This window comes from Alosa sapidissima, chromosome 15 (assembly GCF_018492685.1).
Source record: "Alosa sapidissima isolate fAloSap1 chromosome 15, fAloSap1.pri, whole genome shotgun sequence".
Lineage (NCBI taxonomy): Eukaryota > Metazoa > Chordata > Actinopteri > Clupeiformes > Clupeidae > Alosa > Alosa sapidissima.
This window is the reverse complement of record NC_055971.1, coordinates 9,547,661-9,573,965: the sequence shown is the minus strand read 5'-3', so window position 1 is coordinate 9,573,965 and position 26,305 is coordinate 9,547,661. Positions and strand designations below refer to the sequence as shown.

Here is a 26,305-nt window from a genome sequence, read left to right as displayed (position 1 = left end):
CCAGTAAATTCATCTAACCATTCCCCATCCTCCCTCTTCCCCCGAGTCTCGCTGTATAATTGTCTCATTTTCGTTGATGGAGACCGGTCTCTTCCATTGTAACAGCCTGCATGATTAGTGATTAACATGTTTACTGAAGGGCTGGGATGAGGTGTGTGTGTGTATGTGTGTGTGGGGGGGGCAAACAACTGGCAGCAGCAGTAAATAAGCATGAGAGTGGAACAGTGGCAACGCAGAGACAAATGTTGGTAAGCTTGATGACTTTTTAACAGTGCTTTTTATTTTCTCACACACACACACACACACACACACACAACCTCAAAGTACGGTATGTGGGTGTAGTGCCATGTCAGGGAAGCAATATAGAATAGAATAGAATAGAATAGAATATCTTTATTGTCATTTTACATGTATGACAAAAAGTGCATTTCATTTTCTGTGCAAAAGAGATTAAATAAATGTAAAAAATCACAGAGTGCACTTTACGCTTAAATGCTTTTGTCACAGACGACTGGGCACAATATGGGTATGTGTGACTGTACACCATCTGAGCCAACTAACAGGTTCCATTACACATAGAAAATCTAAGACATGATTCAGATGCTAAAATGGCAGTAGTAATCTCCTCTCAGCATGACGGAGACCTGATTAGCATTAAAGCATATTGTTTCAACCCTGCAGTACATTCGTGATGTTTCATGTACCCATAGGACACACACAGTAGTGGTCTCTTGGAGAGTAACCGACAGTGGGTCTACAGTGCAGACTTGGGGGTCTGGAAGCGGGTGATCTTGAACGGGGAGAGGTTGTGGGAGGGCACCTGCCCTGTGCTCAGCTCATACAGGATCTTGCCGATGACCGGGCCGAACTTAAAGCCATGACCTGAAAGGTGGGTGACAGGAAATGGCGAGTTAGAGAGGCCCAAAACCTCACATGCCTGCAGTGAAGTGAAGTTCTATACAAATACTTTGTATAAGGTATTATATCTTGCCCTGTATAATTTAATATGAATTATGATGTCTTGTCTTATTGTTTAGACTAGAGACCTTATACTCAATGGGCTTGTTAAAAGTGCTATCTAGTATTTATAAGCTTATAAGCTCTAAGGAGTTCAAATGAACATCTTTAAGGACCCCTCAGTGGACCACACAGAAAATTTGACTAAGAACCAGAGCTAGGAGCTGGAGAACATTTTTGTATTCAGTGTAATGTACAAAGCTAAAGATATATTTTCTTTTGGGGTTGTTGGCCGGGATGAGGGGTTAGACAAACAATGTGCATCTAAAAATAGCCCCTCCCACGGCCAGAATCAGTGTCTAGTCTTTTTCATGAAGGAGCACATTAAAGGGGACCCCCCCCCCCCCACCCACCCACCCCACCTCGACCTCTGGGGCTCAGTCACAGCACATTTATTTAAACTGGACGTGTTGCCTGGTCCACCAAAACAAACAGTCAGTGAGTTTCTCCAGTGGGTCTGACCTCACACCTATCCGAAGGGAGTGTGCTCCTGGCTTAGCCAACATGACTCCAGGGAGGACTCACTATGGCTTGTTGGACGGGTCTCAGACTCCTCAGAAGTCTCAGCAATAAGCAGGGCAACACGTCCCTATGGTTACTGTTTGAATTGGTAACCATAGAAACAAACATGATCCTTCAAAAAACAGACTAGAAAAGGAACAGAAAGAAAAAAAATCAGATTTAGATGTATTCAGATGCAGAAAGGGCTGACTTTCCTAAACTTTCTGTGCGCAGGCTCTCATTGTTTCCCCCACTCGTCTGTCCACCCTCTGTGGGCCAATGACCAGAGCAGAGCACCTCCAGACTGGCCCCATACATCACACGAGGGCAGGCCGAAAAGGGGGCCGCGGAGTAAACCACTGGCATCATGTTAAACAATGAGAAGGACCGCTTGGGAAAGGTTAATAATGATGAATCCTCAGTTCTCTCATGCGCCTTATGCATTATTAAGGCAGAAGAATAAATTCCATAAATCATTAGCTCTCTCTCACTGCCACCGCAGTGGGCATGGTGGCTACGGCTCCCAGGCACGGCCACAATGGCTGCCTTCACGCCTCGGCGGAAAAGAAGCACCTCTTTAGCATCAAACAATGCAGCGCATGATGAATAGCTCATCCAACTGTGAAGCTGGGACACCAGTGTGGGGGCAGAATTAGCCAAAGAAATGGAGGTTCTGTGTGTGTCTGTGTGAGTGCACGTATGTATGTACATATGTGTGTATGTGTGTGAGAGAGAGAGAGTGTGTGTGTGTGTGTGTAAGGGAGTGTGTGTGTGAGTGTGTGTGTGTGTGTGTGTGTGTGTGTGAGAGAGAGAGAGAGTGTGTGTGTGTGTGTGTGTGTGAGTGAGAGTGTGTGTGTGAGTGTGTGTGTGTGTGTGTGTGAGTGTGTGTGTGAGTGAGAGTGTGTGTGTCTTTATGTAGGTGTGTGTGTGTGTATGCATCCCTCAGTGCCACTATCAGCCCCCATCGCTCCGGGTCTCCGCTGGTCACTCTGAGTGATTAGAGGGAGAATTTAATTAGGGGCGGTAATGAGCTCCGGGAGGACGATTGGCGGCGGGGATGAAACAAATGCCACGAGGAGCCCGTGGCCCAGGAGGCGCAGGAGGGTCCGAGCCCAGACACAGCCTTTAATTAGACCATAAAAGGGCTCGCACTGGAGGCCCGCACTCCATGTCTCTCACTGGTGTCTGTGGCGTGTGTGTGTGTGTGTGTGTGTGTGTGTGTGTGTGTGGGCCTAATTAAAAGTTCAGGCAGCTCTTTAAAAGAGATTGTGTGTGTGTGTGTGGGGGGGGGGAGGGGTTGCCATGGGTTTGACTCAGTATAGTGAGGAGCTATAGGGTGTATGAAAACATGTGAACTGACCTGAGAATCCAGCGCCGATGATGATATTGCTGTAAGTGGGGTGACAATCCAGGACAAAGTGATTGTCAGGCGTCAACTGAGAGCAGAGAAAGAATGGCACAATATGAATCCAAAGTCGTCCAGAAAGATCATTTGGATTTGGGCCAGAGACAGAGAGAAAAAAGGGAAAGAGAGAGAGAGAGAGAGAGAGAGAGAGAGAAAGAGAGACAGAGAGAGAGAGAGAGAGAGAAAAGAGAGAGAGAGAGAGAGAGAGAGAGAGAGAGGAAGAGAGACAGGGAGAGAGAGAGAGAGAGAACAACTCTGTTACCTTCCAGACACTGAACAGATTTAAGTGTCATTATTTCATTCTTGACAGATTGAAATATGAGTCACATTTGGAACTAACCCTCGGATCCCAAAGAGGCTGTCGGCTGACCATGGACATTCTGTGCTTAGGTAACTTTTAATAAAGCATGCAGGTAATGGAGGATGGCACCAGAGCTCTCCAGTGATTCTATTGTTACTGTTCCAGAAGACCATAGGCAGCAAATCTGTTTGACATTGGCAGTGTTATATAACTGTGTTATGTATGTATGTAACATTTTTGGAGAGTAATGTGATGTGACATAACATTGACGCTGCCATTGTTCCTTTTTGTGTTTTCAAGTTGGCCTATGTAATGAGTACCCAGTCTCTCCTACATACTCTGAGGTCAACATACTGAGCACACATCTAACAGTAAAAAAACACCCAAGGAGATCCACCCAAGCAATTATGCATTCTCTGTTTCTAGACTCATTTAAGCTGTAGAATTCAGATCTCACTTATACCTGCATTGTGTAACCATACACAAAGGGGCTAGTCTCACTAATTCCAGACACCACACATGCAGCTAGAGCATGCCATAAAAGGCCATGCATATGTGCAGTGTGCAGAGTATACAGCAAGATGCAGATTTACTAGTTTACAGGTCAAGGTACAATAGCCAGCTTGGAGGCGGTGCCTCTCTGTGTACAGACTGACATCTACATATCAGTACATGTCATGTGTTCTGTCCCTGAGGACCTCTTATCTATCACCCCGTGACTATGGTTGTGTCTATTTGGTGCAATTGGGAACATCTGCCATAATAGATTTAGGCCTTTGTGTCAAGTAAAGTATAATTACTCATTTCTCAGGGACGTTCTTTGAGATGGATCTGACTGGACCGGAGTGACTGAACTGGCACCTCTGCCAAATGCCAAGTCAGCCGGCTTGAGTGTTCGCCTCTAAACGTCCAGCAATGTCAACATTCCAAAAATCTATTCCAAAAATGATAGACAACAGCCTGGAACACCTCTTTTTGATGACATGTCTTCACAAGCACTTCTGGCTGAAGAGAAAGCAGGAGGTACAGGTACATGTGGTGTATGGCGTGTAGGTCAAGGTGCGTTCTCGTTGAGAGGCTGGGCACCATGATGACGGTTACCCACGACTCACGGTATAGAGGCAGCTCTCCACCACAGCGGGCACGGGCACCAGGCCGGGCATGCAGCGGGCGACGAAGCGCTGCAAGACCTGGATGTCACTCTGGTCCGTCTGATTGTCCCTCGCGTCTGGGTCCGTCTCCTTGCCAATGTGGTAGCACACCTGTTGGAGGACGGAGACAAATGCACACCAACACACGATTCAGAGTTCATGCTCAAAAACTCCAACCTGCTTAAGGTGTAAACATACACATCTGCCACATGTATTAACAAGTTTTAGCTCATTTCTCAGTGTTAGCACTACAGTGTCAGTCCTACTGCATTAATACATTTCATTTTGGACCACAATCCATGGAATCGTCAGAGTTCGTCAGAGTTAGATCGTCAGATTTACTTTCCTGAACTATTTAACTTCCATTTGAATGTGAGGGGAAAATAGGAGCAAGTTAATTTAAGCAGAAGGCAATGCATCTCTGAACACTTCAAAGCACTAAACAGTCTTACGCACCACCACACCCTCCCTCTAAGAGTATGATAACAGTCATGTCAGTGGAGGGGGTGTGTTGCACTTGCTTGGTGGCACTAATATGTGGTGCTTTTTAAGAAGCAGCAGGGAGGGAGCGAGGGAGGACAGGAGAGGAGAAAAGGAGATGAGAGGAGAAGAAAAGAGAGGAGGGGAGAGGAGAGGAAAAGAGAAGAAAAGAGGAGAGGAAAAGAGAGGAGATGAGGAGAGAGGAGAGGAAAAGAGGAGAGGAGAGGGAGAGCTTCTGGTAACTGATCCAGGGATAATGACTTAATGTGGCACCACCATCTGTCCCCTCCGCCGCATACATGTTGTGTGCAATTTGTCAGAAAAGTCCCGCTGCCTAACCCACTCACGGAAAAAAACCTGCTATGATCAAATATGCGGGTGCCGAAAAACAAACAGTCAAAGCTGGCCACCAACAAACACAACAACAATGGGGGGAAAAGAAAAAATATTCTTGTGTTTGTCAGAGGTGCACTTAAGAGCTGCACTTAATCTCTGAGTTTGAGTCAGCTAGGAAGAGAGAGAGAGAGAGAGAGCACAAAACGCTTTTTTTCAGGGGTGTAACGCACATGCTGAAAGAAACTCACATGAATCATTCTCTCATTTCGCAAATGGAGCCACAAGGCCCCACCCTCCTGTCAATCACACTGCCACCCTTCTCAGCCAATTAGCCTACCTCACCTTCATCAGGCCCGGGTACTCGTTGGACGAAAGGCCGTAGATGATCTGATCCACCTCCGGGCCGTCCTGCCGGCTGAAGCAAGGGAAGCGATTGTGGACGTCATACGAGCCCGGAACCTTCTCCCGCCAGTAGCACACGTTTATCTTCTCCACCTGTCCAAGAAAATGAGAAGGAGGAGGAGGACAACGAAGCAAACATTTTCCCCAAGGCCCAAGGGCAGATGTTACTTGACGAGATTACACAGTCCTGGGAACTGTAGGCAGGCCTTTCCTCTGTGATTCCTCCAGCTTTGTACAATCAAACAAGAAGCAAAACACAGAAGTAGCCTGCCACGATTGCAGCATTTACAATAAACTTTTAATTGAAGGACCTCAAATACACTACAGTAAGTGCAACTCATACATTTGAGAAGCTAATAAAAGCTACCCAGCTGGATAGAGATTTCCTATTGCTGCATTTAGGATATAGTTTTAATTGAATGAAGACGCATACGGACTGCAAATCATATCTCTGGAAAGGCAATAAAAAGGCTCTGGACGAGAACTCCTCTGCCGTCGCTAAAGTTTCTAATTGAATGAAGACATACACTCCTGCCGCAGATTGTATCTCTGGCAGGGTAATAAAGAGGCCTGTCTTGTGCAGCTTTCAGTGTAATAAGCTAACAGGGTGCCGTCTCTCTTTTCGGGTGGGGTGTGTGTGTGTGGGGGGGCTGGCATGCAAGCTCATCTCCCTCACGCTTCCTTGTGCTCACTCATGCACGACAGCAAAGGAGCCGTGCTGAATAATGCAGTTTCCAATTCCACCTCGCGATTCCTCTGCATAAATAACATCTCATATGGGCCCTTCCGCCCCTCATCAGCTATGTGACCTGAGGAAGATTGTCTCAACCCCCCAAAAAAACAACAGGCTGGAGATTAACTCCAGGGAGACAGAAGAGGAAGAGGGTGGAGGAAGATGGTACATTTCTCTTCCCTTCCTTGGTTCATTTGTTCTTGGTGTGTTATTTTCTTTATGAGTGACGTCTGGTAAATCAGTAGCTTTGCGTTTCCTACTCATTTACAAGTCCTGACAAAAGATTATGGTAATCAAATGTTTTATGTCACTAGGTAGTAGGTACTTAAGTCAACATGACAACAATCTAGGAAGTACACCAGAGGGTCAGAGCTTAATGTAATGAGACATACTGTAGGGCAACTTTTTCAGCAGTTTTACTGGAAAATGTTGCTGACCGATGTTGTTCAGGCCCTTTCCTACTCATGTTTACCCATCCCAGACAAATGTATCTGAAGAATGTAAATCAACAGGAAGCAACTTGTGATCACCCAATCAGAACATAAGAACCTGTTATGTTATTGTTAAGCAATATTGCTTAACAACATCATCCTTTTTTCTAGTATGTCTGTACTATATACATGATGTCACAGAATCAGAGATCTGGAATGTGTCTATGATCTAGCCTAAGAGAACCCAAATTTGAATTTGCTCTGCAGGTCAGTCTGGCAAGGAGGCCATTGACACCCATTTCCAATTTTCCAAAAACACAGGAACCAATCACAATTGCTATCAGATATGGTGCGGGCTTTTTATGATGATGACAAATAGCCTCTGAAATAGAGCATTCAACACAACCAATGGCTGCGCTGATAGTGACAGGGTTAAACATAAATGGATGTGAATTTTCTTTGGAATTGAGTAAACAACTGCATTTAAAGCCTTTGTTTACAAGAAATATTTGATTGCTGCACTTCTGAAATGAGTTTAATGCAATGAAAGGCTTGGAAGAGGGACGCACACCCAAGTCGAGGTGCCAGTCAGGGGGTTTATCAAATTAAAGAATATACTGTAGAGTAGCTGCACACTCTGATCTCTTTTTGTATATTTGTTTCACCAACGTTTTGGCACAGCCTTTATCAAGGTTTAAGGCCTTGTGCCGAAATGTTGGTTAAATAAATATACAAAAAGATATCAGAGTGTGCAACTACTTTATATTTTTTATAGTGCTATCAGTTAAACGCGTTATTAACGGCATTAACCTATTTTAACGGCGTCAATATTTTTAACGCGAGATTAATGTTATTTTTGGTTAAACAAACTTTGTTTAGTTTTTTCACATGCTGTTGCAACAACTACATTAGTAACGTTAGAACAACTACAACACCGGATTTAGCTAGACCGGAAACTAAACAATACGCTCTGACAAATGGAATGGAACGTTGTATATGCTGCACGTACACGCCCCCTTTTAGGGAAAAGATGACTGATATAATGGAAAACCTATGCTGCATCGAAGTGGGGAGCAAAAAGGGCTTATACTTACTAAATCTTGAAACAAACGTGAATAAAAGGCTAATAAGGTTGGTGTAAGAGTTATCTGTGTGTTTATGGGATTAATGTGACCATGTTCCTATGGTTTGCTCTTTCTAGTTTACAGGAGTGTCACGAATGTATCGATAGGCACAGTCAAACTGCCCGTGGCTGACTATAACTAAGTTCAGCAAGCTTAACTTTACATGTCATAACATCAACTAAACATAAGTCCCTAAACATAAACATAAGTAACTAAACATAAATTGCACACCAGCATCCCACATTCATTCTATCACTTGTAATATGAACGTAGCCTATTTCCTACAACTACAGTAGGTGAGATAATTGGCTATGTTATACTGAAGTTCCACAGTTAGCTAGCTAGCAAGCTAACCGTTTTGCATGAGATATTATGGTAAGTGTACATGCTAAATTTGTTCTCAACATGGGGTATTGCAAACGAATTAGGTTGATAATGTACATAGTTTCGACATGAGTAAGTTACATAAACATAATTCTTCATAACTGCCGTGTTAGTAAAATGATTGAATGTCCTGTGAATTAAAAATAAATGTAACGTCAACGTGTGATTACTAGCCGTCTTTCCCATTGGAATCAATAATAATGTTAACTTGTTTTCCTCTAAAATGGGGCGTGATGCAGATTAAATGTATCTTTATGATGATGTGCCGTTAGTAGGCTACGTAAAGGCATGCTGCACACACTTGTTTGGGCTTATGAGCCAGCCAAAGAGTAGTAGCCTAGGCTGACGCATTAAATGTGTGCCGTCAAAGATTCTTTCACCGTCACTTGTTCTGTTATCAACATTCCTCTTTGGCTGCTACTATTTGCGATGCACTCTGCTTTCGACATTCATTTACATTAGATTCCATTCTTTTCAATACAACTCCGCACACCAGCATCGCACTTTGGCGCCGTGTAAATCACGATTCAGTTATATTTGGTCGACGCTGCTCCATAAAATCCATTGTTCATCCAGTGTTTTCTGTTAAAAACTTCGGCGCTGATGTGTGTGGCAAGTGACAGTGCACCATAGACTGTAGGCCTATAAAATGGCAATGCACTCATGTTGAAAACTTCCTTATTTTCAACTGAACTCAAAGATAATGAATATAGTATGAATATAATATTTTCTGTTTGTTATGCCCTTTATAATGTGTGTAGGCCTACATTTTGTGCACTTCTGCGGTAGCATTTATTTCATTTTTATTATTTATTTTATTTTAATTATTTATTTTATTGTTTATATCAGCTAAATTTCTGAAGAATATTGTGTTGCCTCAGGTCTGCTGCACATCTTTTGAAATTTTATTTCAAATCAAATAGACCTACGTCTTTGCTTTCATTTGAATCCCAATCAAGATACACAATAATTGCTTTATTGTTAATATGGACTCCTGGAAAGTTCAGAAATGCAAAATAATAGAATTTTAACCATATGATAAAATATGTGATTAATCGTGATTATATAACTATAGGAATTCAGCGATTAATCGCGATTAAAAAATGTAATTGTTTGACAGCACTTTTTTAGTAAGAGCTTAATGCACCAATTTTAAGTTTAATTTCAATGCTGGTTACGCCCGTGGAAGTCGTAAGTTAATGAAGCCTTTCCAGACCCACTCTCAGGGTTCTATCATGATGGTCTAAAGCGCAGTCTAAAGTCTGTAATCATCACGACGCAAAGCTTATTACTATTGTAGACTCAAGTTTTTCACCATGCCCGTCTCGTTTTTTGAGCAACATGCCAAGGGGTGTGGCAATTACCAACCTAAGGAGGGGTCTGGCGCATGATCTAAAAATCGCTATCATACACTACCTAAAACGCATTACGCCACTGACCAAGAGAAACCTGGTCAGAAATCCATGGCGAGTTGTTTATATGTTATTTTAAGGGCGCATTATCAACAGTGATATGGGCGGGTGCACAACGCACCCGGCTTCTCTCATCCATGAACGTGCACATGCAACACATTACAAATTACACGATTACAATGGGAAATATAATTAGGCAAATATGAAGCACAACTGAAGACGCACTGTCACAAGATGTAAGCAGCAACTCGTATGCAGGATAAATGTGTTTTATTCAGTGATTCGAACATTATTGAGGGAAGTGTTGACTTAGGAATGCTTTGTTGCGCCATCCGCCCAACGCTTGATAACGAAAACACTCCCAACGTGAACTGGACATCCCACTAAATTTAACTAAGCTTTTCGCCAGTGACCATGCGTTTTAGACTACGATATTAGGGCCCTCAATCTCAATTTAGAATTGAGAAGAGGTCTGGTGTTAACCAGGCTATGTATGATCGGGAATGTGCTTTGATATTTCAGTATGTGCGTGTGTGTGTGTGTGTGTGTGTGTGAAGTGAGTCTAACTGAGAGAGTGTGAGGCCATGTGTTGTGGAAGTTGTGTTCTGGCTGTACCTTCAGAGGCAGGGCCATTCCGGTGTGGGAGAGCAGCGTGTTAGTCCACGGTCCTGCTGTTATCACCAGACTCTTGGCCTGATATGCCCCGGAGGCTGTTGTCACCGTGACCACCGGGCCTGGCTTGATGCCAGTTACTTTTTCCCCATCTTTAATCACCCCACCATGTGACTGAAACAGCCTCTGATAAAGGAAGCACAGATACATGTAAAATAATGAGACAAACAGGTATAAGAAAGCCCTGAGATATATAAGATAGGAATCTAAACAAAGATTACATCATCACTCATTAACGCAATGTCCATTTTGAGAATGGAGCTGTATCCACCCACTCTTTCTCTTTTTTTCTCTCTCTCTCACACACACACATACACACAGTTAGAACAAGGACAAGTTGGTTGAGGAAAAGTTAGGCCAAGGGCCCTGCACTTACAGGGACCCCCCATAAAACAGGATTAATGGAAAAATGCACACGCAACTCAGGGCCAGAGAGCACCATAGAACAGCACAGGCTGGGGTGTCTGATCAACCCACTGATCGGTCTTGAGGAGGAGGGTGTATGATGTTGAAACACACGGTGATACCAGGAACATCACTGATGATGAGTCCAGAATTGAGCCATCAGCTGCGTATACACCCAGCTTCTAGAATATTATAACATTTCTAACAGCACCCCCGAACATACACACGCACACACACATATTCTAGCATTCATCCATATGTCCCACAATGAGGCATTACATGAAACATCCTCTCAGAAATGCTCACTGGCTTGAACTTACTAAACCACCTAACAACTCATTATTAACTGCTATAATAACCCGAGAGGAATTGAGGTCAGAAATGGCGGAGCAGTCATTACTGTGTGTTATTTTTATATCAGATGCCTGTTTCTCCTAAAGAGAAAAAGGAGTAAAAAGGACAAATCAATGCACAAAACACCACTGAACTCAAAAGATCTCTAACTCAAATAAAATACTCAGACAGGCATAGGGCCAATTATCTGTCCCTGATAATATCAAACCCCCTGAAAAAAATGAAAAAACCTGATTTATGTAAGATGCGTACGAACTAGCTACGTTTATTAAATCCCTTTTTGAACAACCCCACTGTTCTGAAATAATACCATTATTCAACAACAGTTATCATTCAACATCAGACATCAGTCTCCAAATACACCACATGCAACAATCCTCTCACAATACAAAAAGTTTTGAAATAATTTGTACATGTCCTGACTCTGTTAGGGGCCCTCTAGGGAAGCACATTTTCATTATTTTCTTCCAATCCACTGAAGAGCCAGGTCAGTCATGGATAATTGTGTGGTAACTAAATAACAATAATAATAGGGAGGAGACAATTCTTCAGGACACTGTTATGAATCTTTTATACATAACTATTAATAATACACATTAAAGGTACACTAAGCGATGCCACGCGTTTTTTAGGCTGAAACATTTTATGCCACTTACTACAAACATCACTTAACCAACCGCTAGCTGTCTGTGTCCTAAATACAATGTAAAAAAACGCAATCTCTGTGGACAGCCCAGGCTCCAAAAACGGCAACAAAAACAACCAGGGCAAACCTAGCCCATAAAAACATAACAAACTGTTCCAGCAAATCACAGACGAGATGCGCGTTTAGGACAGTTTCAATTGCACGAGAGCAGCACGGGAGGGAGGGGGAGAAAGTAGCGAGCTAGCTCTCTGTTTTGTTTGAATGTCAACAGAAGTGACGTTACCCAGCATCGATTAGAGCACCTTTAATCAGAGAATTAATACACGTCTATGTCCACAAGTGTGTGTGTCTGTGTGTGTGTGTGTGTATGCCTCTGAGACAGTGGAGAAGACCAGGCCAGAATTTTTTTACAAAATACTTAAAATATCACGAAAAGGGTAACATCAATATTTAACTCATAATTATATTTCAAAGACTTCATTGGCTAAATGACTTCAATCGATGCAGCAATCAACTTGCCACATTAGGCTACCTGTATGATAAAAGGATGAGATGGAGACGGTAGAGAAGCTGTACGGTTGAGCAATTCATGGATTGCACGCTCATCCCTGGAAGCGATCTGCACATCATCTGTGTACCCTTGGACTGGATGTGGTGAGCGTAACCCTTCAGGCGCGCACTGCTCTAACCATTTCAGCCAATTGGTGATGGCCAGGATGAAGTTTACTGCACTCCAAGGGCATCCTGTTTTAATGTCAATTTGTAGCGGGATTGGGAAAGTCCAGGAAAACAGAATAAAACTGGCTTGAGTCATGCTTAAAATCGTCAATTTCTGTCTTTAAGCAGAAAACATCCCCTGACCGATGACGTAGGCCTTTTGACTGGGGGAGAGTATTTTGTGTTCTATAAGCCAGGGTAGAATACGGGCAAATGCATTTCATAAAAACTTTATAAACTGTTGGTAGCAGTCCCTCCATGTAGATGGGTCATCGGGGGTGTTACAGTATCTTCTGGGGGGATTCTATGTATTACTAAATGTACTAAATGTGAAATAGTTCACATATAGTACATTTAGTAGGCACACGTTAAAGATTTGCGTGAGCATTGGGCATGACACTTGTTATGTGGCTTTTAAAGTCTCGTAAGTTACTCCATCGGAGCCACTCGCTTTGTTGTTGGGTAGGAAAGTGATGACTTTTTCTACCTCTGTCTTTGTGAAGGCCTGCATTTGTGGATCGCAGTCTGCGGAGTTAAGAGTGAGTGAATGTTGCACTATTGTTTAGGATGATGTCAATTGCTTTTGATCACCTTTGTTGCCATAAGTAAGAAAGTTTATTTCTTCTTCTTCTTTTAGACTTCTGCCAACTTTCAAACCGCAATAATCCACATTGCAGTCAGGAGCTTGATCGCTTCCAACTTTTACTTCTCTGTGTTTTCGCCGGCAGTCACGGCGGGTGCGGGTGCGTTAGAGTGGTGTGGCAGCGTTTGCTCCTGCTGCCATGTTGCGCATGGGCACACACACACACGCACGCACACCGACACCGGGGACCTGTTACCCATCCAACTAGTTAGTATTAACAGAGATAAGAATATTACAAAACCCCTTAACCTTCTCCTGACCTAAGCCATGTTTGTGTTGATGTCTCCCCTGGGGTCAGCACCATCAGATACCTTAGAACAAACACACTTCTCACTATCTTGAGATTCCCACAGAGGGAGGCCTTTCAGAAAACACAGGAGGTACAGTATCTCAATATACTTAGTCTGACCATATTCTCACTCTCAGGACATATTACAGGTTCCATTAAAACCTTAATTCATTCAGAAACGTATCATTCTGTTATACAGTATCTATTATATAACATGTATACCACACATGCTTATATGTACTTGCTGTGCTGTTTCATTGTGTAAGTTTATCTACCTAATATCAGTACTTCCAGTAAACCCCTCAAAAGTTACCTGAAAACTTATTTAACGTATTTATCTAACGTAACTGGGAGTCCCCCAGTCGCGTGTCTGGAAAGTGTTTTATGTCACTTTAGATAAAAGCCTTTGCTAAATCTCACTTACCTGTAACTAACGCACCTAGCGTTGTTCAAGGAATTGACCTGTAACATTACAGATGTGAACTGCACGTACTGATGTGCTATAACGGACTGTGAGTTGTGACCCTCACCTGAAGGGAGGCGAGGGCTTTGTCGGCGTACAGCACCCCTGCACTGGTGTCCACCAGCGCGTTCTCTCCACTGACCAGGTTGAAGTTGGGGATGTGCTGGTTGAACTCTTCCCTCTTCAGCATCACAGTGGGAACTTTGTTCCGTTGCAGCACGTCCTTGACGGCCGAGTAGTACTGACCGTCCTCGGGGCCCATGACCAGGAGGCCTGTGCATCTGCAGGAGGGGGGGGCACATTCAAATTAAATCTAGCCATTGCACAAGCTTCCATGTGACCTTTCCCATTGTATTTTTTGTTTGTTTTGGTTTGATTTAAGCCAGGGACAAGACTGTGGGGGCAGATGCATAGATTGGCCTGTAAAGGGCAAGCTTAAAATCAGCTCCAGGCCCCGCAAGCCAGGCAGCCATGTTCCATAAATCAGAGCGGTGGCCTGGTGGTACGGCCGGCGCGGTGCGGAGCAGAGGGGGCCGGCGTGAAGCGGAGCTGGTGTGTGAAGTTATCGGTCCCCTGGTTGAAAAGTTCTGAAACACAGGCGGTATTTCAGCGGGGCCCTGTGATGGATGGCTGTGCTGGCCCTGTGTGAACAGTGTTTTCTGAGGGCTGCGCCGCCATCTGCCACAAGCCTTGATGCATGGGCACCACCAGCTAAAGGGCCCCAACTATTTATCAGGGAATTTTATGACTGTGTTTCCAACTGTGTGTGTGTGTGTGTGTGTTTGTGTGTGTGTGGTGTGTCTGTGCGTGTGTATGTGTGTATACATATGTATGACTTGGTTGATGATGAAACAGTCAGAGAGCAAGGGTATTAATATAATGCATTGTGTAGCAGTGGCCATGTTACCCTGTGGGATGAGTGGCATGTGTGTGTGTGTGTGTGTGTGTGTGTGTGTGTGTTTCTCTGGACAGATTCCTCCTGCTGTGGGATTGGGTGGTTATCGGCCACACCAGCCCTAGGGGATGATTCTCCAGGGAGGTGACGACCAGGGAGCTACTATGATATGAGGTGAAGCATTGCTGAAAGTGATTCACACACATCTTTCTCTCAGAGTTTGTGCTCCACAAAAACTCAAGGACACAGCTGGCCCTGGACTGAGGACCAATCACTCACCAAGCAGAGGTGGGAGCAAGAGAGAGAGAGAGAATGAGAGAGAGAGAGAGAGAAAGAGATAGTGAGAGAGAAAATGCATGAAATGGACACGAGGGAAAAAAGTGGAAAAAAGACAATGGTGACTGTGATGTATCCAACTGGTTTAACAATTCCCTGATATGGTTTGTTTCCCAATGTGAATTGTGTCTGCTGTGCATAACTGTTGCTTGCTTGAATTATTTGTCTATTTATTTGCGCTACCACTTCCCATCTGTATTTTTTCATCCTAATCAATACAACCTCCTCAAGATTCTCCTCTAAAGACTTATGTTAAGAATCAGTCTCTTTTTGCAGCACAATCAAGTTAGAAACCCAATGCAATAACAACACCAAATTCCGACCCCAGTACTGGCTTTGCGTTAGTCTGATCCAGCCTTTGTATTTACACTCACATACCTCATAGCTCAAATAATAAGCCGAGGTGTTTACTGAAGTGAAAAATTCCCTGAATTACATTCAGTGGCAGAGTAAAATCTGGCAGACACACCAACATAAACACAAAAGTATAGCTGAAGATATTCCATTTGGCAGAAGACATTTAATTAATTGCAGTTGTATTTTGGGGCAGCCTGATATTATATTTGATCTGCTTTCATAAAAGTTCAGTGGGATGTTGTATTACATTAATAAAACCTTGTCTGAGGTTCCTTCTTGCACTTTTATGAGAGTAATTCGGGGCACTTCTTGACTTAAATGAAAATATGTCTAACGTAATATTATTATATTGTCTTTGTGGCAGGATAACCGATGGCGGAGTCAGGGAAGATGCAAGTTTTCTAAAAAGTCTTTTGTTTATTTTTTTTTCTTTTTCCAAAAATATTTTTGCAAATATTTACAGTGTCAAGGTGCGCAAAAAATGCAAAACAAAAACTGTTCAAAAAGAAAATAAATAGGCATCAAGTTGCCAGGCTATGTCTCCAAAGACCCTGCACACTTAACCAGTCCACCATTCTCAAAAACAGCTCTCTCTCTGCACAGCCTCTTGCGACTGAGGCCATGGGGCCTAATACAGCCTAGCTGTAGCCCCTCCCACTAGATTGCAACATTGCTAACAAAAATCAATTAACCAAATAATCACACAATAATAACCAAATAATAAACCAAACAAGCAAACAGCAAATATAGAAATACATACAAAATGTTCCCACCACCAATCACCCGCGAAACCCCTCTACTTCAACCTAGTGGAACATTCCCTCAGCTTCCCCACGTTATACAAGGAAGTTGAACCGGAGTTCGGGACGGTGGTGAGTTAACTGTGTACAGAGTTGTAATTACGTAATTAAGTTTTAACTAAATAAATGAGAAGTTTGATAGCCAGTGTGGGTTTTTTCATTACTTGCTAGATGGGAGATGGAAATGACAATGTATATAGTTTGAGTAATATAAGAATGGAGTCATGCACAAACATTTGCTACTTAAGAATGCCGGTAGGCCTTTCCCTGCACCTTAAACAACAACGCATGCTAGCTGGCATTTATGGCAAACGGTGGTAAATGACATTGTGAATAGTGAACCAGGAATACAACAGAGCAAACGGTAATGACAGTGATATGACACGGCGAACAGCGGCAGGACAGTTTGAATGTTAGCGCCGGCGTATGGCTGGCTGCACGCTGTATTCAGTGAACCAGAGGAAGCATCGGACCTACCTGTATAGTTGCACACCTGCATCTCTCTCCAGCTCGGCCCACAGTTTGTAAGACTCCTCCATCATCCGGAGGTAGAAGTCCTGCTGATAGGCCTTCCTGATAATTCGCGTCTGGCCATGGGAACTTCCACGAGAGTGAGGCAGGAAAAACTTAAAGAGCAGGGAGAAATGACTCTTCCACTTCCATTTCATGCATAGTGTTCACTATGACATCCTATATAAATTCAACACAATTATGCAACAATATGTCTTTTTCTCATCATTGTGTAGTGATAGAGCAGAGAGCAGAGTCACAATTTCTAACTCTCAGAAGAAGTACTTATTAGTGGGCTTGATCAAGCACTGCATTGGTCTAAAATGCATGGTCACTAGTCTTAAGCTTATCAAAAGCTTATTTCGTTATCAAACATCGGGCAGATGGCGCAACAAGGCATTCTTATGTTTCTTAATCAGTCATGGGTGTGTTTTGGGCCTAACATCATTTAAACCAATGACAATGACATCTGTAATTCCCTTTAACAGCAAGCGCAACTTCAAACAGCGCACTGGTATTTTGATAGTCAGTGGCGCATCTGAAGGAATCTGCTTGCACGCAAGACCGTATGGAACAGTTATTCCTCTAAACCATGCTACTAAAATCTAGTATAGCCTACACACATTTACACTCACAGCAAGTGTTCATGTGCTTTGCCGTCGGAATGTGTGACAAACACGGATGCCACAACAAAGGTTAAAACACACACTCACTAATCCTAAATAAACAACTGTATTTGCTTAAAATATAGTGTAAGACGCTTGTGAAAGAAAGATATGCAGCTTTCAAGTGACAAAAACTGCAAATTCCCAAGTTCACATTAAAACTGTTGGACATGAAAGGCCACATGGACTACAAACGAACTACAACATGACGACTACAGTGATGACGAGCCCCTAACTGGGCAATTCTGTTAGCAAAATCTAGCCCCAGTTTCCGACCTCTGACTCACACATTACGTGATGTGAATGACGCGGAATGATGATGTTTTCACTGGGGAAAAAGTTTTTTCCGAAGCCTATGAACACTAGGTGAGTAAACGTAGCGTGCCTATGAGGCTTTGCAGTAGGATTGCCCAATGGTCAATCTATTGCTTCAATTTGTGTTTTATGTGACGTGCCAATGCTGGGTTCATGCCGTTTTACGCAAGATTAAAATGTTTATTGACTGCGTAATTTGGTCAATCTATTGTCTCTCAATTGTGTTTAATGGGGCAGCCGTGGCCTACTGGTTAGCACTTCGGACTTGTGACCAGATGGTTGCCGGTTCGAACCCTAACCAGTAGAAAGCGCAGCAGAAGTGCCCTTGAGCAAGGCACCCTCACTGCTCCCCGAGCGCCGCTGTTGTTGCAGGCAGCTCACTGCGCCGGGATTAGTGTGTGCTTCACCTCACTGTGTGTTCACTGTGTGCTGAGTGTGTTTCACTAATTCACGGATTGGGATAAATGCAGAGACCAAATTTCCCGCAAGGGATCAAAAGAGTATATATACTTATACTATACTTAATGTGACGTGCTGAAGCTACATTCATGCATTGTTTTACTCCGGTTGAAAATGTTTCTGTGTAATTTGTCAGCTGTGATCAAATGCGTTCAGTAAATTCCACTTTTATGTCATAAATATAACATGCCTATGATTCATAGTGTATCTAATCTAGGCCTCTCTTATGTTCAATCAAATTCGCTTTGCCCACCCGTTTCTTTCTTCTGTGCTCACCCATTTGAATATTTCTATATGCCACTGTTTTAGATCCCAAGGCAAATTGACCAAGAAGAGCCAAACGTCTTTGTCTACTGTGTTTAACCTTCTAACACTGTTCCGGTGAATGATTTACTCATTCCCTGTACCATAAATATGGCATTTTTCATCAGATTGCCTCAAGATCTTATGATCTTCACAAAAGGCTTTTGAACACATAGAATTTATTTTGAGTGATTTATTCAACGTAGAAACACTTTTTTTGTTTAAGGTCAAAAATGACCGCCATAGGAAATTAATGGGAAAGAGTATACATTTCATCCAGGAGATACACACACAGAAGCACACACCCACACAAACAGACACACATATAGTACACACACATGTACACCCACTCACAAACACACACACACACTCAGTACATGTTGTCAGTTCATGTTGTCATGTTGCCACTTGTGCATGTGTACCACCAATGTTCGCACACACAGGCATGCATGCACACACAGAAACACACACACACACACACACACACAAACAGACACATACTGTACACACACATGTACACACACACACAGTTCATGTTGTCATGTTGCCACATGTGCAGGAAAACCACCAATGTTTGCACACACATTTTTCACACATGGAAACACTCACACCCACACAGACACACACACACACTCTATCTTTCTCTTTCTCTCTCTCTCACACACACACACACACACACAGTTCATGTTGTCATGTTGCCACTGTGCATGTGAACCACAGTGTCCGCACACATTCACGCACATACAGAAACACACACACCCACACACACAAACACACGTGATGTAGATGTTAATGTTCTAATAAGGGTCTGTTTACAATAATGTTCTATTAAATTATACTTTTTGTCATGGTATTGGTATTTAAGAGCAGTTAAAACTGTTCGGTCAAATTTAACCGCGAACAGTAAATTAAGGGGGGTAGCAATGAACAGTGTTTAAAGGTTAAGAAGATCATTGAGTCTTTCATCTGAACTGCTCCCTGCTTCTCTTCAATTTTGCTTCCAAATCACTTTTTATTGTCCAAAGACGCAATCGCAAGAATTCGACATTCTAAGCATCGACATATGCACTATAATGCAAAGCAACTTCACTTGCATTTATAGGTTAGGCTACTAAAAATGTGCGCAGCAGCTAACCAAAGTGCAGTCGGTTCTCCCGCCATGGTTTTGAAAATTATGAATGAGAGTATCTGAATTCATGTCAATTCCTGATGATTCATAGCATATAAAGGAATGAAGTAATGCATAAATCATGAATTAATTCATGCATGAATTCATGATAATTCATGTACCTTTAACATAAAGTGTTACCCATATTTATTCATAAAGTTTGTGTTAGTAAAATGATTGAATGTCCTGTGAATTAATAACTAGATGAATAACTTTATAACTAGTTCAAGTTCAAGTTACTTTATTTGTACCCAGAGGTAGATTTTGTTTGCAGTATAGAGTGCTTCAAGAAAATTTGCCAGAACAGGAGCACAGAGGATGCCATCTTTACGGCAATTCACTCCGCCCTGTCCCTCCTTGACAATAGCAACACCTATGTGAGAATGCTGTTCATTGACTTCAGTTTAGCATTCAACACCATTATCCCCTCCAAACTGATCACCAAACTCAGTGAACTGGGCATCAATACCTCCCTCTGAACTTCGAAGTTGCAGCCATCTTGAATTTGCTACTACTGGAAGAAACTGGAATCCATGCATTTCCACTGAATTATTTTTGGAATCTGATCCCTTATCATACCTGTTAATTCTTACTCGTTGCTCGACTTATCGTGACTAAATTCAAGATGGCTGCAAACGCTAAACTTCGTGAAGATACTGTCTGTATAAATCGTCTTGTAAGTAAACTACCGGTGCTTTTTCAAAGTTCTCAATGTCTCGTTTTAAATGTCAGGGCCCTCGGAAGTCTACCAATGAAGTGTGGAGATACATTGAGCCTCGTAAATGGGTGTAAAACAGTGATTTATTTGCATGGCTAGCCCGATGCCGAAGCACCACTATTGAAAAAGCTGTTGGTAGCATTGGCTAACTAGCGCCAGATTTTGGAGTGCAGGGGACAAGCCGAGATGGGCTATGAGACATACGTTCACACTCGGTATCATGTTTCAATACACTTTAGGTCAATATCACACCGGAATTCTCCTTTAAGCCACTAACTGTGGATGTGAATCTATGGTTATTACAGAAGTCAATCATTAACTGTTTCACTTTATTATGTCTAGGCTTAGGCTATAGCCTGTCCTAAGTCATATAAGATATGTGGTTATGTCTTTTGAACTGGGACCACATTTCAACCCTCTTTCCCAAAACGGTAGTTACTTTAGTATGGTTTCCATGGCCTATCATGCTGAAGAGAACATTTCTTCATGGTCACTCAAGTCTGCCAAGGTCAGGGGCGCCTGCAGGAAATAATGTTATTGTACGCACACCCATCGTTTGCTGCCTCCCTTCTTTCTTTTTTCGTTGTTTACAAAAACGTTTTATATCCAAGATGGCATTGAAGTCTTGAGTTAGTGAATTAGCTGGTAACGCTGCGTGCGTGCGCTGTCATTCTCTCTCCTGCTCAAACAAAAGGTGTGTTTGTATAGCTCTGCATTACGTTGATTTTGATAAGGTTTACTTTACAGAAAAATTTAAATAGCCTACTGTCATGCAGTTAATGGGATATTGTGCAGAGCTGGGAAATTATGGTACTGTAGGCCAACTTGGTGTGACTGTGAGCAGGGGCGATTCTAGACCTAGAGCTTTGCTGGGGCACAGGCCCCCAACTCCCAATACATAAAAATAAAAAAAAATGTGCGCGCAATATGAAATAAATGGCTAGCCTACAGGTAGGCTACAAGGCAAGCCAGGATGACTATAGGACCCTTGCCTGGGAGGGAAGTATATCTCAATTTTGACTAAAAAATAAGCTTTCCCTTGTGTTAGTAGGAAAGCCTATTAAATTCATGCAGTGAGTATAGGCCTACTTATGCCTATGTGTTTGGATGTTGCTGGATAGTGGTTCTTACAACAATTGAGGGAGAGAGTGCTGGTCCTACAGTATGACAGTGACAATAATTGCGCACACATTTATTTATTTTTTATTTTTATGTATTGGGAGTTGGGGGCCTGTGCCCCAGCAAAGCTCTAGAATCGCCCCTGATTGTGAGTAGGCCTAGGCTACACACATAGAGGAAATTCTCTCACTCGTTGTTCAGCCTATGGTACGCACAGTGCTTAGGCTACGGCTATACACCAGCATGTGCGCCTGCAAGGTAGCCTACCATCTTACGTTGAGATGCTTACACTGCACAGTAAAATACATCTGAGCCAGACCATAATTTGCAGAAACAAAAAGCTGCAGCAATCAGCTTAAGTAGCCTATTACTGTAGCCCATCATGAAAATTGCGGACTACTATACATGTCAGTAGGCCTACAGTGCTGTTGTGAACTTATTGTAGCATCATCATCCACCTGCATGGTTACAATCTAAAGTGCAAAACAGTTTAGACTACAGCACCAGGGGCGTGCAGAGACCTTTGTAGGGGCAGGGGCTCAAATTTATAAAAAAAAGGGCACATGGAACAAAATTTTCAGAAAACGTGTTAACTTTATTTAAAACTTGTCTTTAGTGGGCTTCTTTGCACTGCAGAATATAATATCATGTTTTATAGAACATAATGCATACGAAAGCTAGAAAAGATACACACAATTTGAATGGTGTAAACTGGAACTTAGGTTTTACATTCCCTAGCCTATAAAGCTTTAATCATCTGAACCTGAGCTGGACATTTTTTGTCCATTTAAATTCTAGCATTATGCTATTTCAATGATGATAGTGGGACAGGCTATTATATGGTTTAGCAATTTGCAAAGTAGTCTAATGTACTGATAAACATTTTATACATTTTCATATTTATTCATTATGTATCAAGAAGAATGGGTATAAATAGCAGACAGAGCTGTAACACATTTTTCTCATTTCTCTTGGTTCTGAAAATTCAATAGGAGTGCATGTACTGTAGGCCTACTGTAGCCAGGGCACAGACGGATAGGTCTTTTCAGTTTTCATTAGGCTATTGTCTACACAGAGATCATAGGCTATAAGGCTACATCTTATTGATTAAATTCAAAGCTAATTTGAATAGCCTAGATATCTAGACGCACCCTAGCGGCAGCAAATATGTTATTGCCTAGTCTGGCTTGTCAGGCTATAATTTTAATGTTTATCACAGTGAACTACCACCATTAGCAAGCTGGAGTCTTGCAGATTCACGTGCTGTGCGTGTGGCCACTGAGTGATGACGCGTAATGTAGCCTACTGTAAACCGAGAACGACGTGTGGAGTTGGGTTAGTTAAACAACTACATAGCCTATGTCGTCGGCTTATGACGATTTAGAAAAGGTTTGCCTACTCTGTACATATATATACATATATAGTAACCTAAATAGAATATGTTATGAACGTTCAGCCTTCAGCTTCAACGTTCAGATTTTCGAAGCTGCCAGGTTATTGAAATGGATGGACCATGACATGGTTAAAACGGGTTTGATAGCCTACTTCATTAAACATGAAACAACTTTAAACATTTTATTCTCTCTCTAAGCTGAATACTATTGCATGTTCAGATAGGCTAACTGCCAAGTGACCTTACCGTGCCAGTGTTGCCAGATGCCAGCAAGGTTTTCCAGCCCAAAACCTCGTCAAAAACCGCGAGAATGCACAAAAAACCGCCCAAATTTGCTTTTGCTTGTTTCTCATTTAAACACATTAAAATCATTAACAAGCTTTAAAATGACCCATTTTTCGACTTAGCCTATCCAATTTCAGAAACAATATTCAAATGAACGCAAAAGTAGGCTACACGGACGTCAGACTATTATTCTATAAGCTTATGTTACGGAAAATAATGCAATAGGCTAAACATAGACTATTAATCTGTCTGTTTAGTGTCAATAGACGCTTGGAACTAAAGCATTCAGTAGGCTAGCCTAACATAAAAACATTGAGTGGATATATGAAGAGTGTCGACTCTTTGCAGATGCAGTGCGTTCATAACTGGTGGGCCAACTGTAGGCTACACAAAAAATATTTTCATAGGCCTACCCCAAATGTAGGCTAAAGGCTTGAGTTAAACTTGAGTCTGACACCTGTGATTTAGAACAATTAATTAATAGCCTACCTAGGCGCTATATATTCCCTGACACAGGCAGTTAGGCCTAGAGTTTTCATGAAAATCGCTCTGAATAGGCTATTTAGGACAGTGTCAGTGCGCTCTTTGCAGAAGCAGTGCGTCCATGCATGGCAACTACACGCAAAGAATATTTTCATACGCCAGATATAGGCTAAAGGCAAACTTGAGTTTGACACCTGTAATTTAGAACAATTAGTAGGCCTACCTGACAGGCAGTTAATCCTAGTTTTCATGAAAGTCGCGTTGAACGAACAGGTGTGTCAGTGCGCTCTTTGCAGAAGCAGAACGTTCATGCATGGGCCATCTCTACACAACAAAACATAGGCCTATGGCCCTAGGCCCTTCGTGAAAATCGCTTTGAGCAATTGTTATTAGGCCTAAAAATAATTAAAAAGTTCTAGTAGGCCTAGGCTTTGTCAAACTTCCTCAACAACTGTCGGGCTGGACGGAACGTGGGCCGTAGTCCTATGTCAAGCCATTCGCGCAAGACCTGCGCACATCCATCAACCCTGAAAGAAGGGGTAAGTCCATCCTGTCTCGTAGGTAATCTTTCAGCAGTGTGCACATTCATGAAGAGATTGACTGTAATGACAAAATGCTCTTTGCCCACTTTGGCATATTGACATTGTCAGTCAGCTAGCTAAGTTTGAAAACCCCGCGAGCTGTGTGTTTGAATGGCGGTCTGCGCCAGAGTAGGGGAGAACCGGACTGAAACACTTTTTAATTAAACGTAATTTACAAAGACATCGTAAAACACTGAAAGCTAATATTTTGTCACAAGCAAACTACATCGGTCCTCTGTCAAATACAGTTGCATTTTCAGCTCTGAACAAAACCATTCAGGATTTATTTAAGGAGAAATCGAACATGCGTTTTGTTTCATTCGTCCCTCCAGACCGAGATAAATGAAACGACATGGGGGACGAAAGAAACATACAGCTTAAACTTCCCACAACTTCAATATTTGACAACATCATGAATGGTACTTGAAATATGTGTTAATTTGGATAAATTACTGCTGGGCTTTACTGTCTGCTGTGAATATCTAACAACTAATTGCGGTCATTGTGAAGCGCGCATATCACGGTTATGGAAATACCATGCACTATGCCATTTATATGGCTAGAATGCATGTTTCGATACATAAGGTGACGTGAGCTGAGAGTGTCTGTTGTGAGTTTAGGGGGGCACGTCAGCCAGAGGGTGTGTGAGTGAGTGAGAGACTGCTGCCTGCTGACCAGAGACGGTCGCTGGAAGAAGGGTCTGAAGTGCCTTTGTTTCGGCTACAAAAACCCGCCGAACTGATCCGAAACCAGCCCAATTTTTATACACCCGCCCAAACCCATTTTTGCCCGCAAAATAGATTGCAAAACCGCCCAATCTGGCAACCCTGTACCGTGCTCCCAAACGTCTCCTGCAGCACTGTGCCTGCGTGCACCTTCTGAGAGTTCACTGAATGTATGACGTCACGGATTGGTGTCCGCAAGGCATTTCAATTAACACAGAACATTTTTATTTTTGTAAATTTCTAATTTCACAAACTATTAATGAAACATTTTAGCGAATATTCACGTTGGAATTAGCGGAAATATTACACATGTTAAAAGTAAAAAACGGGTCTTGTCAAAAGGGCACTTAACATCAAAGGGGCAAAAGGGCAGTGTAGAGCCCCTGTAGCCCCCCTTCTCTGCACGTGCCTGTACAGCACAAATATCTCCATCAATATAAATACACAGCTGTTATCGTTTAATTTATTCTCAAAGTGTTCCAGATTGATGCCTGTAAACTTTAAAATATAGCCTACAAAACTTTTTTTCCGGGTGAGTATGCATCCTGTCCAGACCCGTGCCCCGGTGCAGTTTAACCATAGACATAATGAGTTTAACAACCTACTTGTTTGGAATATTGCATAATTTCATTGATGGCTACGACTGGTGCCCAAACTTTCTGTGCGCGCTACCTGGGTAATATGATGACACCAACCTGTTCGAGAAGAAGCGTTTTCTTGTTATTCTTCGCGTGGTAGTACGCTGTACAAGACCCCTGGATCCCTGCTCCAATCACAATGCAATCGTATATTTGCGAAGACATTTTTTAACAACCCCGCGACAATCACACACTGGCAGACTTTCGAAACAATTTCAAATCCATATATAAATCACACTTTGTTCTTGTAGTAGCGTAGCAGAACACAGAGATCACCCCTCCCGCCAAGAAACTCCACCCTTTTGTACACTGTAAAAATTGGATAGTTCCTTGAAGAAGCATGTTATTCCAAGAACGCAGGGGCTCTTCTGAGAACTCAAACGTGCCTTGATGCTCTTAGAGGTCTCTGCAAGAACCTTAACGATTTTTCAGTATGAAAGGAGGTTCCTCAAAGAACCGAATTTAATCAAGGTTCCTGGAGGATCTCCAGCTGAGAGAGAGTAATTTTCTTGAATTTATCTTTTCCAGGCCTACGTTGCTGTGTAGCCTAGGCCTAACTGATTCAAAACATAAAAAAGTTAGTTAGTTGAAAAACTAGCCGAGCATAGGCTAGGCCTAGGCTACTGCCTATGCCAAAATAGCAGGCAAGTTAGGCAACATGGTCGGATAACTCGGCACACAGGTGTTGC

At 42.5% G+C, this 26,305-nt stretch overlaps 1 protein-coding gene across 1 annotated transcript; it reads right to left on the bottom strand.

Moving 5' to 3' along the window:
* Nucleotides 1-258: 258 nt before the first annotated feature.
* pipox (pipecolic acid oxidase) lies at nucleotides 259-25,878 on the bottom strand. The gene is made up of 8 exons (XM_042064079.1): nucleotides 25,674-25,878; nucleotides 16,732-16,880; nucleotides 13,934-14,147; nucleotides 10,293-10,475; nucleotides 5,534-5,686; nucleotides 4,337-4,486; nucleotides 2,879-2,954; nucleotides 259-882 (listed from the first exon to the last, which is right to left on the bottom strand). The coding sequence occupies exons 1-8, from the start codon at nucleotides 25,779-25,781 to the stop codon at nucleotides 755-757; spliced, it is 1,161 nt and encodes a 386-aa protein (XP_041920013.1). The 5' UTR covers nucleotides 25,782-25,878; the 3' UTR covers nucleotides 259-754.
* Between the last annotated feature and the right edge of the window lie 427 nt (nucleotides 25,879-26,305).